This window comes from Lissotriton helveticus, chromosome 3_1, assembly GCF_964261635.1.
Source record: "Lissotriton helveticus chromosome 3_1, aLisHel1.1, whole genome shotgun sequence".
In the NCBI taxonomy this organism is placed as follows: Eukaryota; Metazoa; Chordata; class Amphibia; order Caudata; family Salamandridae; genus Lissotriton; species Lissotriton helveticus.
In genome coordinates, this window is record NC_136061.1 from 404326781 (window position 1) to 404343222 (window position 16442).

The window sequence follows — 16442 nt, forward strand, 5'->3', positions numbered from 1 at the left end:
CATAGTTATTTTCAAAATCCAAGACAAGATGCTCCTGACCTTTTAGCAACTTTTTTCTCCAAACATGCAGGTCGCCAGTCGTGAGCTGCGCATCCCCCTTTCATACATCCACTTCTGTGAAACCAGCACAACAACCGTCCCCAACTCCAACCCCTCAGGAGGCTCATGTGGAACAGAAGTCAATGGAATGGCAGTGAAGGTACCATTTTTCTACTGTTTTGGGTTACATTTTGAGGCCGAAATGTTATACTTTTATTTCATAGGACAAATACAGTGAAGCCAAGTTTCCTATGCCAGAGCTTACCAAAAACGTGCAATGTTTTCTTTTTTGTTATAATCACCTTTTTATTATTATCACAGTACTTTGCATTTTCAATTTCCAATTATCATTATATATGTACTTCCGGATTGGGTTCGTAGTTTCCTTATTTTGTCCTTTGATCAAATGGGCGCTAGGAGTGACACGCACCTGTCCCTGCCCTAGTGAAACTGTCCTTTTTCCTTTCCTTTAATTATCTTTTATCCTTCGTTACCTTCAGCCGTGGTGGGATCACCATTCTAATGGTGGGTAATTATTCATTTAATATGTTCCTCCAATCTTGCCCAGATTTGATCAAATTTCTTGGGGCACCCCCAGCCTGTGTAAAGGATCTGCTCCGCCACCATGCACTATATCATGTTTTCACACCATACATCAAAGCTGGGCATTCTTCGGGACCCCCACAGTCTGCTCATATCCTTTCTCACCCCACCAGTCTGATGTGATACGATACTTAACCAAATTGTTGTGCTGCTGTGTCCATTGATAACCCCATACAGCCAACTTCTTTGACGGGTCCACTAGGGTTCCAAATGTGTCTGTCAGACACCTCCCTACATTCCCAGGATTTCATTCTCAATGCGGGGACATTTCTAAAGTGTATGTATAAGCGTTCCTTTACCTCCACAGCCTTTCAGACATTTGCTGTTTGTGGCTTTTCCACTTGTGTGTAATAGGGCCCATGTATAACAACTTCTGTGAAGGATTTTCAACAGGACCAATTGAAAGCTGCCCTTATGGCTACCTTTCATGGCCCACCGCATGCCTCTTCCCGTTCCTCATCATCAAAGTCCATAACGTAATTTTCCCATTGGGTTTTCTGACCCTCAATTTGATCTAGGGTATTGTTAATTACTGCTGGGTATGTTTGGGATATCGCTTTGACCCTAAGTGTTGTTGACATAACTCTGTACTTTATACTCTATACATCAGCCATTGCCTTTCTGTATTTTTGCAGTATCTCAGTTGAAGTACCCCTTACCTGTAGGACGAATTCTTCTAATATTGACCACCTTCATGTCCCCATTACACTGGACTTCTCATGCCTTTCCTATGCCTATGTGACTTGTTTCTGGAACCCCCTCGGAGCCCCTCATCCTATTGAGTTCCAAAAGGGGGTTCATTTGGTAATCCACCCCTTCCATCCTATATTTATAACTGCTTATTACATACCAGTACCTGCAACCAACGAGGTGTGGATGGCAAGACCCATGTCACCAAGCGGTAGGAGCCGCCAACACTGTTCTTCTCGCGCATCGAGGCTCGTAAAAGCACTTTGCGGCTCCCGCAGCGCGGGGCGCTCGTGGGCCTGCCCAGGCAAAGCCCTGGCCAAGGGCGGGCCCATCTGCCCCCGTCCGCGGCCGTTTTATGCTGGGCTGGGCCTATTCTCTCCATACACCAGTATTGCCATCAAGGGCTGGAGCCTCATTAATTCTGAGTGAACTTTGGTAAAGAAATAGAGGAGACAGAGAAGCAAGGAAGAGATCCGGGGTGGCTGCGGCTGACCGCGGGAAAGTTGAATCAGCGCATGTGAGTAATTTCTGCCACGTCTAACGCATTTGAACAGCTTTTTGAAGCATTTTAGACCCTAACAAGGAGGTGGGCTTCATTGGGTTGATTGTTGGTTGGTTTAAATATATAATGGGGAAGAGGAAAGTTCCACCAGCGGGTTCCCCACAGAACTTGACTAAAGGATCTATTGATTAGTTTTTGGTGAAAGCAGTGAGGGCTATCACTAAAGAGATAGACAGAGCTGAGAGGTGCCTCTCTTTAGGAAAAGCAGGGGCTTCTATGCCTCTCGTGGAGGGCACCATGTTAGAAGTGGCTTAAAGACCAGCAGGGGTCTCATTGGGAAAAGGTCACTGTCAAGACATAGTTACAGATGTCTCAGGAGGCCCCAACACCGGAACTAGTCTTATCCCCAATGCTGTTGGTCAAACTACTTGTAATAAGGCCAGGCCGACCCACTCCTTTGGGGCGGAATCAAGTGGCCCACCATCCCCAAAGAAACAACGGGAAGCAACAAGGAAAATAATTCCGGCAAAGAAAGGGGGAGGCACCGCTAGTCCAGACTCTAAGGATATTAAGGATCATGAAGATCTGTGGGAGCCTTTGAAACAAAAAATTGTGGAAACAGTGACTGGCCTTTTGAATGATTTTTTAAGTTTTTTTTGCAAATGTATTGGCAGAAACAAGGGTAACCCTTGATAACATTGATAACTCATTGTCCCTCCCCAGAAAAGCAATGCAGAGTGTGGTACCAATTACCCAGGAGGCCCAACAAGTAATCCCCCTGGTATTTCTCCCAGTAGTGATGCATACTGATGCATAATTTCAGATCCCTCAAATTTTGCCCGGTGTAATAAGGCCCGGGAATCAGGTCATGAATCTGGGATCAATGTTGCCTGGGACACTGGCCTAAAACTGTTTCAGCGTGCTGTAGGACAAGAGAAGGGATTACCTTTGGGCGGAGAAGCACTGACCTAAAGTAATGCATTTGCACCACTGAGGGACCTGAACGATATAGATTTACTACGAGAAGGGAAAGGTTTGGGGAAAGTTATTGACACCCGACCGGAACCTACTGGTATAGCAGAGGGTAGGGAAGAGACATACTTAGGGATAACAATACAAATCTCCCAAGAGTGCCGGGACCAACGTCAGTTGAGACCAGACAGTATAGAGAGGGCCATCATTGCACCTATTAGTGCCCTGCACCTTGGCTCCCCGGAGGAGCGAAATGTGGGCGACCTAAAAATAATTTTGTGGATTATAGCGGGTCTAACCAGTAATTTCACGGACGAGCAGTGGCTCCATTATGTCAAAGATTTTCATTTAATATGCCTCCAGGAAACGTGGGAGCCTGAGAATAACTTCTTCATTGAAGGATATAAAACTTTTTTCTGCCCCGAAATAAGATAATTTTCAGGGAGAGCAGGGGTTGTGTGGAGGGGGGGTAATCATGTTTATAGACTTGAGAATTCATGGAAGAAGCAGACATGGGACTCGGATGTTGTTCAGGGACTTACATTTTTTTGTAACATGTACAGGCTAGTCTTAAATTAATTTCTATAATGCGAAACCACATTCTCAGTGATTGACTAGCCGTGATGAATTAAACACATGGTTGAAGCAAATACATGAGGCAGGACCGGTACAGTCACAATTGATCCTTGTCGGAGATTTTAACTGCCATTTGTGCCCAAACCTGAGGGTGTCCCATTACGACTGTTCGTCTTGCACACTAAGGGAAGGACCATAGATGGAGCACACCCAGGAAGGGCGAGACCTGAGTGGCCTTCTGAACACCCATGGGGTTAGCTCACAATTTGGACCTGATTGCCACTCATCCGGACATGGTCGTCCACCAAACTTACAAAGGGAAAGGTTGCTCGTGAAGCATTGAATTTATTTTTTGTTTCTCTCACATTGAAAAGGTTTATATCCTTTTTTAACATTAAATATAGCGTATTCAGTGACCATAACCCAGTGACTTTGTCACTTGTTGCCTCACACCAAGCCCCAGCATATCATAGAGTAGCTGGTGGTATGAACTCCGCAACTGATCAAGGGAGGCGGTTACGCTGGGCTCAGGTAGATGGTGTTGCTTTTAACACCTCTCTTTTTAATATGGGCAAGCAAGATTTTCTGAAATGCTTAGATCTAGAAGTGCAAGGGGTTGACCTAGTAGAGTTCTTTAGGGACATTGCGCACTAGTGGACAGCTTAGTGAAGCACTGCCTTATTCCCCTAGCATGGACGCCCAAAGATGGTTCGATGGGCATTGTTCTCAGGCCCTTAGAGATTTAAAATTGGCACTTAAGCAGTCGTCGAGGGAGAGGGACCGGGTTGCGGCTTGCCGTAAAATCTATAAGCAACCAGTAAAGGGACGTAAGGGACAATTACAACAGAAAGCCTGGGAGGAGTGAACAGAGGCAAAGGACTCTATTCATTACTGGAGAGTCATCCACAACCAATGTTTCAAAGATTCTAATAAATCTGGGTTAAGCCATAACATCCTACCAGATCAATGGCAGGAGCACTTTGAGGGTCTGTATAATCACCATCATAGAGAAGAGCGTTCTGAGGCACCAGTCAGTGAGCAGAGAGCTGATCCCATCACATTTACTCTGAACGAGGTGAGAATAGGAATTGAGGGTCTTTCGCTGAACAAGGCACTGGGACCAGATGGGATCCCGCCAGACCTCTTCAAATGTAATATTGAGGTATGGACGCCACTTTTAGCGAGGATATTAAATGCAGCAGTAGCATCAGTAATACCGGCATCATGGTCTACTGCCATTATTGTTCCCATCTTTAAGAAAGGAGACATGTATTGCCCACATTGCTATCACTCTATATCTCTTAAGGATATGTCGGTGAAGGTTTAGGGGAGGGTGGTTCTGAATAGGCTGTCGGATTGGGCAGAGGGCAATCAAATTATAACGGATGCCCAATATGGGTTCCGATCTGGCAAATCCACTACCGACCAATGCCTTAACCTTTATTCAATCACCGCCAAATACACATTACCCAAACCAGGGGCGCTGTATTTGGCGTTTATGGATCTCTCTGTGGACTTTGACTGAGTGAATTGCAGCAAACTATGGTCACTTATCAGAGAGTTCGGGGTGGATCCGGCAATAATCAACATTCTAATTGCCCTACACTCGAACACCACAGCAACAGTTAGATATACACAGGAGGGGGAGACCACGGCCCATTTTAACTGTTCTAGCAGGATTAGACAGGGCTGTATATTAGCTCAGTTTTTGTTTACTTTATGTATCAACAGCCTCGATTCTGCCCTGATGGCCATACAAGCAGATACCCCTAGGATAGGCACACAGGCGGTCCTAGTTCTGCTTTATGCAGATGACACATTGCTTTTCGTTTATGGATCTCTCTGCGGCCTTTGACTGAATGAATCGCAGCAAACTATGGTCAATTATCAGAGAGTTCGGGGTGGATCCGGCAATAATCAGCATTCTAATTGCCCTACACTGGAACACCACAGCAACAGTTAGATATACACAGGAGGGGAAGACCACAGCTCATTTTAACTGTTCTAGCAGGATTAGACAGGGCTGTATATTAGCTCAGTTTTTGTTTACTTTATGTATCAACAGCCTCAATTCTGCCCTGATGGCCATACAAGCAGATACCCCGAGAATAGGCACACAGGCGGTCCTAGTTCTGCTTTATGCAGATGACACAGTACTTTTCGCCCGTACCCTAAAGGGCCTGCAGCTTTTAATAGACAGCTTTGTGATCTTCATGAATAAGATGGATCTGTCTTCTAAGTTAGCTAAATCATATAAAATGGAGATTGGGAAGAAGCCCATAGTTATACAACAGGCACACATACCTTGGGAAAAGTACCGGCCTTCTCATACTTGGGCATTTTATTCAATGGTAAAGAGGAGTAGTGCCTTACTCTGATAAGGTCTACAGGAGCAATTGTGCATTTTGCCTATAGATTAGGCACTGGTCACCAGGAATTATTTTAAACATATATTTCCATCTGTTGTTCTAAAGTTTTATATGGTAGCTTGGTTTGGGGATTCAAGCCAGTTAATAATCTACAAACTGAAAGCAGGGGTGCTGAAAGTACCTCACAGTACCCCTGCTTATATTGTTCTTGAAGAATTGGGGTCCAAATATATTTCTTACATGTTTGCTGTTAAACCCCTATTGTGTTGGGCGAAGATCTGGGCAAATGAGGAGGCAGGTTTTAACATGTTGATAATCCAGGAGTGTCTCTCCCTTGATTCTGTGTTAAAGATCCTGTGGTTAAAATACGTAAAGAATACCCTCTCCAAGCTAGGGAGAGCAGACCTGTTTACCAATCAGGAAAAGGTGGGTAGCCAGGAAAAGGCGCATATCAAAGACCTGTTTTTTAAGTATGTCACGATGCAACGCGAGGATGGTGAACTTTATAAACCCACGGCTAGAGAACACACTTTAGTTAAATTGATTCAGGGCATGGAACCTTATTTATCACTTATAACTGACAGATTTTTAATGCCACGTTTTAGATTACATTTCTTTAATCATTTATGGGCTGTACCCTCTGGTTTCATTGCTCACACAGATTAGAGAGGACCCTCTGGTTGCGACAATAGGTCTCCACAGGATACCTTACATTTTGTCTTCCTCTGTCCGCATTATGCACATCCTAGAACATTTTTCCTGCTGGGCCTTTTAAGAAATCTTAGATTTAAACATGCATGTGTTGCCTTATTGTTCTTAAAACTGTCAGCAGATGTTTTTACACTCTTTTGTGTTTCCAACTTTTTAAGATCTGCTTTAAAGTTAAGACTCACGAGGGGTGTTGGAAGTCAATAAGAATCCTTGCACTTTTTGCACGATGTCTTCCTACTTTAAAGGAACCAGTGGACTTTTTAACCTGTATTGAAAATTTGTGGGATGCACATTAAAACCAAGTGACCCTGTGGGACTATGCCAGTATATAAACAAGTTTTAATGTATATGTGGCTGTTTTTATGGAGACTGCTTTTGCCTGATGCCTGTACATTTTAGGATGTTTCTTTTATGGTCATATTTGTATCTGCTGAATAAAGATTATTATTATTATAACTGCTTATTACATATCTGTAGCCCACCTCAGTGGTTCTTGGCACCCTCACTTTTACATACCCCAATATGGTCACCTCATGTAGCCTTTTGGTTAAAGCCCATCTCTGCCTAACCACAGGGCTGATCCCTGTTGAGATGGGAATGCTCATTGATCAATCACCATTAATTGCTAAGCCCAACAATATTTTCTGAGTTTAGGATGGCATTATCTTGATCGTACACACTCCTACTTAGCTAGTATAGTGCATTCCTGGCCTGGTCCCCATTCCACAGTAATGCACAGACAGGGATGTGGAGTTCCTATAGCCTGATGACCAGGACATATTGTTTGGGGTCAAGGACAACACGTGTTCATGTGTTTTTGTCAGTGGTACATGTAGGCCCCATCCCCTGCAGCACATTCCCTTTAGCTACCAGTTTACAGTAATACATTAGCAAAACTACTTTGTGTGGCGATATGGTCCATGTGAAGGAGTAGAATACTGTCACTCACAGTGAAGCCAACTAATAGATAGATAGAGATAGAATTTTAATAAAAGCGAAATGTCTTGGTTCATGCCAGACCTAATTAGGGGCCCAATTCTTAATGAAAGTCACAAAAGTGCACCCATGGTATATGTCCTTGCTTTAGTGCAGATTTACGGCTTTCTTGTATTCACAAGAATTTACAGAAGTAGGCCAGGAAATTGTATGGTGCACCCATATTTGGTCGATTTGTTGATTAATGCTACATCAACAGCTAGTGAGCTTAATTGATCAAATCATGCTTGTAATAAAACTGAAAATTGCAAAAATCACAGTTGATGGACAGAATGTAGAACAATGTCATACATTCATCCCAGTACAAGGATCTGGGCCTAAATCCATCGTTTTTTTGCACTCCACACCACCCTGGGTTAGACACTGGCTATATGCAAATCAGCTCTGACCCTGTGCCTCATGGGAACAGTCCAGTCCGAACTACCAAGCCATGTCTTTCCCAGACCGGAATCAAGCATCCAAGGACCGGTTTCTGGCTATCAGCCTTCATCAGCCTGGATAGCTTGACTCCAGTGGTGTGGAGAGCCTGGGACTCACGTCTGAGCATACCCAGCCCACTCGGGGTGAAAATTGCAAAAAACACAGTTGATGGACAGAACGTAGAACAATGTCATACATTCATCCCAGTACAAGGATATGGGCCTAAATCCATCGTTTTTTTGCACTCCACACCACCCTGGGTTAGACACTGGCTATATGCAAATCAGCTCTGACCCTGTGCCTCATGGGAACAGTCCAGTCCGAACTACCAAGCCATGTCTTTCCCAGACCGGAATCAAGCATCCAAGGACCGGTTTCTGGCTATCAGCCTTCATCAGCCTGGATAGCTTGACTCCAGTGGTGTGGAGAGCCTGGGACTCACGTCTGAGCATACCCAGCCCACTCGGGGTGAAAATTGCAAAAAACACAGTTGATGGACAGAATGTAGAACAATGTCATACATTCATCCCAGTACAAGGATCTGGGCCTAAATCCATCGTTTTTTTGCACTCCACACCACCCTGGGTTAGACACTGGCTATATGCAAATCAGCTCTGACCCTGTGCCTCATGGGAACAGTCCAGTCCGAACTACCAAGCCATGTCTTTCCCAGACCGGAATCAAGCATCCAAGGACCGGTTTCTGGCTATCAGCCTTCATCAGCCTGGATAGCTTGACTCCAGTGGTGTGGAGAGCCTGGGACTCACGTCTGAGCATACCCAGCCCACTCGGGGTGAAAATTGCCAAACAGTCCAGTCTGAACTACCAAGCCATGTCTTTCTCAGACCGGAATCAAGCATCCAAGGACCGGTTTCTGGCTATCAGCCTTCATCAGACTGGATAGCTTGACTCCAGTGGTGTGGAGAGCCTGGGACTCACGTCTGAGCATACCCAGCCCACTCGGGATGAAAATTGCAAAAAACACAGTTGATGGACAGAATGTAGAACAATGTCATACATTCATCCCAGTACAAGGATCTGGGCCTAAATCCATCGTTTTTTTGCACTCCACACCACCCTGGGTTAAAATTGCAAAAAACACAGTCAAGCTATCCAGGCTGATGAAGGCTGATAGCCAGAAACCGGTCCTTGGATGCTTGATTCCGGTCTGGGAAAGACATGGCTTGGTAGTTCGGACTGGACTGTTCCCATGAGGCACAGGGTCAGAGCTGATTTGCATATAGCCAGTGTCTAACCCAGGGTGGTGTGGAGTGCAAACAAACGATGGATTTAGGCCCAGATCTTTGTACTGGGGTGAATGTATGACATTGTTCTACATTCTGTCCATCAACTGTGTTTTTTGCAATTTTCACCCCGAGTGGGCTGGGTATGCTCAGACGTGAGTCCCAGGCTCTCCACACCACTGGAGTCAAGCTATCCAGGTTGATGAAGGCTGATAGCCAGAAACCGGTCCTTGGATGCTTGATTCCGGTCTGGGAAAGACATGGCTTGGTAGTTCGGACTGGACTGTTCCCATGAGGCACAGGGTCAGAGCTGATTTGCATATAGCCAGTGTCTAACCCAGGGTGGTGTGGAGTGCAAAAAAACGATGGATTTAGGCCCAGATCTTTGTACTGGGGTGAATGTATGACATTGTTCTACATTCTGTCCATCAACTGTGTTTTTTGCAATTGTAATAAAACTGAAAGCACGTTGTGTCTTCCATGTGTCTAGAGCTTGCTGTGCTACTGTTTCAGACCTTGGTGACGTCAGCTTACCTGCTGGAGGCCTCGATTCAGAGAATGGGTAGTCCCAGCTCAAACTATGGTGTTGGCCCAATCAATCAATCAGGATTTATTATAAATCTTGTCTAATCACCAGGCGCTTGCAGGTCTTGGAGACTTATTTGAACAGCCAGGTCTTGAGGGCCACTCGGAATTCCGTAAGTGAGGTGATAGTCTAAGTTGAGTGAGGAGGCTGTTCCAGGTCTTTGCTGCGATGTGGGAGAAGGAGTGTCGTCCACTTCTGCTTTGGCAGATGCAAGGAGTATGAAAGGGAGGCAGAGCATAGGCTTTAAGAGGTTGGTGGAAATTCAGGCTTTGGTTAATGTAGACGGGCCCTTGGTTGTGTAGAGCCTTGTCTGCGTGGGTCAGTAGCTTGAATTGGCATCTCTTCTGTTCAGAGAGCCAGTAGAGTTGCCTGAGGTGGGGTGTGACGTTGGCTCGTTGGGGAAGCCCAAGAATGAGTAGTCACCTGGACACCACCTAGCCCAAAAGTCATGATGAAGATTATCACAGGCTTTTAGCCCAACACCTACTGTCATTTTAGGATCCAACCATCAAGGATTACGGCTGTCTAGCTTTGGTATCTTAGGGTCCATCAATGGTGGCAGGTGCGGATCACTGATGAAAGAGATGACCCTGAATCCTCATTTTCCAGAGGCGGTGACAACCAACGCCTGATATATACACTTTTCCCCATGTTTGGTAGATTGGAGTTAGAAAAGTCAATCTGACACTTGGCCCAGAGTCCGCATTTTCCCCAATGTTTGTTAGACTGGAGGTAAAATAGTAAATCTGACCTCCCTGCCATCCACCCTCAAATAAATGCGCCCTCCCTAGTGTTGACATTTCTTATAAATATGCCCAATGAGACCTGTGTCTCAGTTTAAAATGTGTAAAGGCATTGATGGTTCAATTCCCTCTCTTCCTTTAGAATTATCCAGTATGAGAAATTGCCCTCCTAAATACAAACCAAACAGTTGCTGTCATCCTAACCCAGTGCCATTCGAACACCTATCTGACAAGGAAGTGCTGGTGCCTACACTGTGTCAAGCTTGGTTACTATAACCAGGGAATGCCAGGTGACATTAGCACACAAACGAGTGGTGGTCCTTTGTATCCAACTCACTAATGAACTCTACAGTGTAGAATAGGGTCCAAACTTATTTAAGAGGCTGGCAGTCCTATTCATGAGTTGATTGGTTGGTGGGTGGGTATAAAATGACAAATCCTTTTGATTCAGTTGTGAGGAATAAATGTGATTGAAAGAATATTGTGCTTTCTGCAATAAAATCATCCTACACCATTATTAATGTTGAATTAGTTCTTGATTATGGGATGTTCAAAACCAAAGCTGACACTTTGCGCTGTTGCATAGCAGCTGGTGAGTGTGCGGCAAACACCGCTCCGCCAACGGAGTTTTGCCACTCTGCTCTGTTTGGGACGCAGAGTTTGGCAAAAAAACTCCACCTACAGCAGGAGGAGCAATGTTCACCGGTCACTGGCAATCACCCATAGAGCTACAGGGTCTACTTCAGCCTCCTCACCAGGAGTCTAACTCCCCAAACCCCAGGGGACCTCCAGCACCACCATCCAGGAGAGACAAAAATAGACATGATTACCCCTGTGGATGTTTGCCATGGCAAGGGCCAGGATGCCGGCTCCGAGGGAAAATAGCTTCCCAGCTGTGTTTCTTCAAATGGCCCTGTGGGGCTGAGAACTAAGTGAAAGCATCATGGTGATGACCATCTTAGGGTCAGGCAACCCTATTAGTAACTCATAGTTATTAATAGGGTTACCTTACCCTAAGTTGTTCATCACCATGATGCATTCACTTCTCACTCATGCGCAGCCGCAGACTAGCTCCCCTAATTGAAGCTGCAGAGAGGAGGAGATTCTGGTGTCGCACATCGCAGCTGCCCATTCCGGAGGAACCTTAAGTTGAAGCCAGAGCTAGCTAGTTGGTTACTGGTGCTGAGGGGCCCATCAGCCAGCTGACCTCTACTTACCCTGACCTTCTCCTACTCTGCTGGTCTCCCGGACTGTGAGTGCACGATGAGATGCCGGCTCAGCTCGTGCAGGTTGGTGCCAGACAGCCACCTCCCTGCCAGAGACCTTCACCAGAGGAACATCATCATCGGTGAGCTGGGTGACGTGATGGTGCTTTCGGCGACAGCAAAGTGTTGAAGGTAAGCCCAGCCAATTTAGGCCAATATAGGCAAAAGTGGTACTGTGGCAGGCATTCAGGTACGTACTACTAACTCCGCCTGCTCACGGTACTTCGCAGAATTCTGCAGAGTTTTCTGGCAACTCCGCATAATTCTGTGATGTGCAATTCCGCGAGCTCCGCCCAGCCTTAGGCTGCATAAAGAAACAATGAATCAACAGCATAATAAAGGAATATAAGAAAATACGACCAAAACATTCAGTTAATCGTGCCCTATAATTCTGTCAGTGATGATCTGTGGGAATAGCATAACTACAATCAAGATGTGTCTCTAATGTAAAGTGTGACAAATGTGATCAAATGTAATAAGATGCAGTGCAAACCGTTTTGGATAGCATAATCCAGAACAAATGTAAAAATGAGGTATACATATATGAAACGACGGAGATCTGATATGATCAGAGGTATGGTACAAGGAATGGGTAAGTCCAAATAAGTTAAACCCCATGGAAAGGGAAATAACTGAGTGTATACAGGTTTACCAGGCATAAAACCACACAGAATTCCCAATTTTTAACACTCCTATTCACAATCCGCTTTGAACAGGTGGTAAATGGGAACAGGAGCTTCTGAGCCGGGTGGGAGAGGTAGGCAGAGGTTTGGGAGGGTATACAAGTGAAAGGGAAGATGTGTCCTGGTGGGGGGAGCATTGAAGGCTCCCACCTATTTGTATAAAAAAGTTGGGTAGGGCCGAAGAGAGAGGCCTGGATGCTCTTGCAGGGGAATCCTTAATATGGGCCAGCATTCCCGTATCTAGAAAAAACAGCTGTGGGAACAATGTTGTGACTGGGGAGGACCGAATTACACACAGAAATTTCGATTATCCTGAATCATATATTAATGGCCCATGCAGTAGTATAGCTTAATGTCCTACATTAAAGTGCCACAATATTTAAGACTAGTATGAAAATAATGTGCTTGTCATATACGGTACCACCTATGCCCGACATATTTCTTAAATCTAGGGACTCAGTTGTGTCAGTCATAGGTTAATCATGCAAATTCTGCATTGCGTTCTAGTTAACACTTTATAGGTCATTAAAAAAAGTTTTTTGATCTTTGTGTCTATATAAAAATAAATGTGTGTATGTATGTAAGATACAGTAGTATTCAGTTATTGTAGGCATCCAAACATAAGTATGATTGTTGTAACTCCAGATGAAGTGAGGGTGGAAGGTAAAAAGATAATAAATGTATGTTGATGTAAATGGTAATGAAGTTCAAAACTAACTGTAAAGTGAATATGGTTTTAACATCAAGTTAGGCTTCAAGTTGTAGAGTAAGTGTGCTTGAGTATCTGTTGAAAATAAGGCCAAAAATGCCAATTTGAATTTTGTTATGCATGTCCGCTATTAACTTGCGCAGTGTGGAAGTCCTGATATATATGACCATCTTTGGAGTAAAGTCCATGCGTATTGACTTAGCATGAAATCAAACATGCTTAACACGTGTGGAAGCATAAAACAAATTAATTGGAGCAAAGGAAAGTTGTTCATTTTGTTGTGCTACCACGATTGTAAGGATATGCGACCTGCAAGAACAGTGAAAGTGAACAAAGTTGTAGGAGTTGTATCTATGACAAAAGGTAACATGCATAGAGTGTAATCTTCTATCAACGTGGTGATCTTAGATGTCCAAGCACTGGTGTTTCACATAGCAAGAAATTGAGGGCGTCATCCCTGTAATATCTGTATGCAAGAGTTAAAGAAAATGATGGGAGAGTGAAATGTATAATCCTCGTTACATGTATCAAGTGGGGGTGGCAATTGCTCAAATGTAATTGTGAAAAAATAGCACACTGGGGGCCCGATTCACAAAGGACCTCCTCACTCAGAGCGGAGGCCCCACAGTCGTTACAAGACCTCCGTACTGCATTTACCCATTACAGGGCCCCCGCCACGACTGCAGGGTCTCTGCCATGAGTGGGAGGCTCTTTGTGAATCGTACCCTGGAAGTATACCATCTATTAAGTGTTAAAATAAGCATGCATATATATTAGATGTATGAAATAGGATATTCCATCTAAATTTAGATTCAGAAATATACCATGGTCACATTATTTAAGCTCAATATATTGCTTACTACAGTATTGCTTTTATATGTGTTATTGTATTGTATTACATTTTTATCTCATGTTTCTATGTTTTTGTGAAAATTATACAAAAAAAAGGATATAGCAGAGTTTCTCAAACTGTGGGTTGTATCCCACTGGTGTTTCGCAAGATGGTTTTAGTGGGTCGCGAAAGCGAGTGCAATAAATGAAAAGTGCAAAGTGAGAAGAGTTTTTAAGTGAATAATATGACAATCTTGCTGGACTACAGGGAATGTGAAAGAATGGCTCTTGGGTGTTATTATTTTGCAACACACAACACAATGTAAATAAACTGTATGCTTCCAGCAGTTAGAATGACAAAAACAAAGCATGCTTTTTAAAAATACTTACGTATGCTGGAAACAGACATTTTATAAGTATCTAAACAAACCAAGCCACTTTATTTGGTGATGCACAAATGATAATTATTCACAAAAACTGGATCTCCACACATTACCATTTGTTTATTTATAGTTCTATCAGTAAAACTGTAGGTCTGTGCAAAATTAGTGGCCTTTTAAATGGAAAATGTGCTGTCTGTGAATTACAATGCGCCACCACATGAAGCTTTAGTTACGTTAAAAAATCGCCCCTCCTCAGGTCCATTAAAGGCGGGTGGGTCACTCTAAATAGTGGGTCATGGTTCTAAAATGTTTGGGATCCACTGTATATTAATGTATTGGGTTGTTGGGTTTATTGGTGAATTAGCTAGGTAGTATTTTTTCATGGTTTATTAATTATTTTAAATGATTAGTATGCTAATTAATATAATTGGTATTTGTTTAATTTATGTTAAGCTATGAAACTTAACATTTATTCTAGAAAATAAGCATTAATTTGTTTACGGTTTGTGCAGTAAATAGGGGTACTGTAATTTTTAATGTGCATATTGATTGTGACTAATCCTTTTATATTTTACATTTGTAACATTTATATTTACTTGTTTTAGAATGTTAAATTTGTTTGCTTTTATTTTTATTGTTTCAGGGTTTATTAGTGGATAGGTTAGGTAGTATTAAAAACAAATGTATGATTATTATTCATTGATCTTTAAATTATGTTAATTTTTACATGGACATATTTTATTATTAACTTCTGGACTATGTGATTATTTGATTATGTTCTAGAAACTTAATTTAATATATCTTCAGAATGACTTAGGGGTATTTTGAGGAAATGGGTCGGTTGTGTTTTCTAAAAGGTTTAATATATGTAAAATTTCAAAATTGTAAATACATTTCATGGTATTGAAAATACTTTTTCATTTCCCTAGGAGTTTTTGTTTGGTTTCTGTTTTTGTTTGTGGGAATGTGAGTGAAATTGTTAATTTAAAAATATCTCACGGTTTAAATAATGTAAAACAATTCATATATTTGTACACTGTAAATATTTATTTTAACAATTTAAAAAAAAACAATTTATGATTTGTATTTTCAATGTAGTGCTACTTATATTTTCTGATAATTTTGCATGTGTACTTACATTATTTAAGTGTATTGAATCGATGTATGCTCTTTCCCCAGTGTTTGTTGGACTGCAGTTAGTAGTAAATCTAACACATCTCCTCACCCCACCAATGTATTTGCTTTCCCCAGTGTTGGTTAGATTGTAAATAGAATGGTAAACATTACTTACCCAGTGTATGCACTTTGCCCAAAGTTTGTTAGACTGTAAGTAGAGCAGTAAATCTGACCCACAATATGTGCACTTTTGCCCGTGTTTATTAGACTGGAGTTAGGAAAGTATGTCTGACTCCCAGCCCAATGTATGCACTGTATGTTTGTTAGACTAGAGTCAAAATAGTAAATTTGACCCACCCCGCAAATGTATGCGCTTACTCTCAAATGTTTGTTAGACTGAAGTTAAACTAGTAAATCTGACCTCCTTCCCCGATCCATCAATGTATGCACTCTTCTCATTTTTGGCATTTCTTTTAAATATATTATTTAAAGAATATATATTTTTTATTTTAAATTAGAATAATGTTAATTAGATTTAAATTTATATTCCTACCTGTGTAACATAGATATTTTGAGCCACGATTGTTTGCTAGTCAATATATTTACATTTTATATTATGAGTATGTAAAGTCACTATTTTGGTTTTTGATATTTTGATGATTATATTTTTGTACCACAATGTTTTTGTGGTTGATATTCTGCCATACAGCCATACAAATATATTTCTTATTAATGGTTTGTTTGTGAATAAAAAGTTGAAAAAGGACCTCCAGGAGTGTCCATAAGTATGCAAAAGCAGCCTTGAATCATTCAATTTATTGGAACAAGAAGATCCTAGTATCTGAAAAGTAACCAATAAAGTGGCTGTGAATAAGGGGAACTACTGTGGATCAATCTATACTTATCCTTTGGGCATCGGTCATGATATAAACAAAATAGAAATATTCTAGGATGTAAACCATTCAGTGTCTTTGTTAAGGTCAAATTTTCAGGGCTAAACAATT

At 42.4% G+C, this 16442-nt stretch overlaps 1 protein-coding gene across 2 annotated transcripts in view; it reads left to right on the plus strand.

Annotated features, from left to right (window-relative positions):
- The window catches only part of LOC144822536 (aldehyde oxidase-like), a 578143-nt gene that overhangs the window by 432417 nt on the left and 129284 nt on the right, over nucleotides 1-16442 (plus strand). For both annotated transcript variants that reach the window (XM_078680182.1, XM_078680181.1), the window contains exon 28: nucleotides 71-199. In XM_078680182.1, coding sequence (XP_078536308.1) covers nucleotides 71-199 — 129 coding nt within the window. The remainder of the gene's footprint in view (nucleotides 1-70; nucleotides 200-16442) is intronic.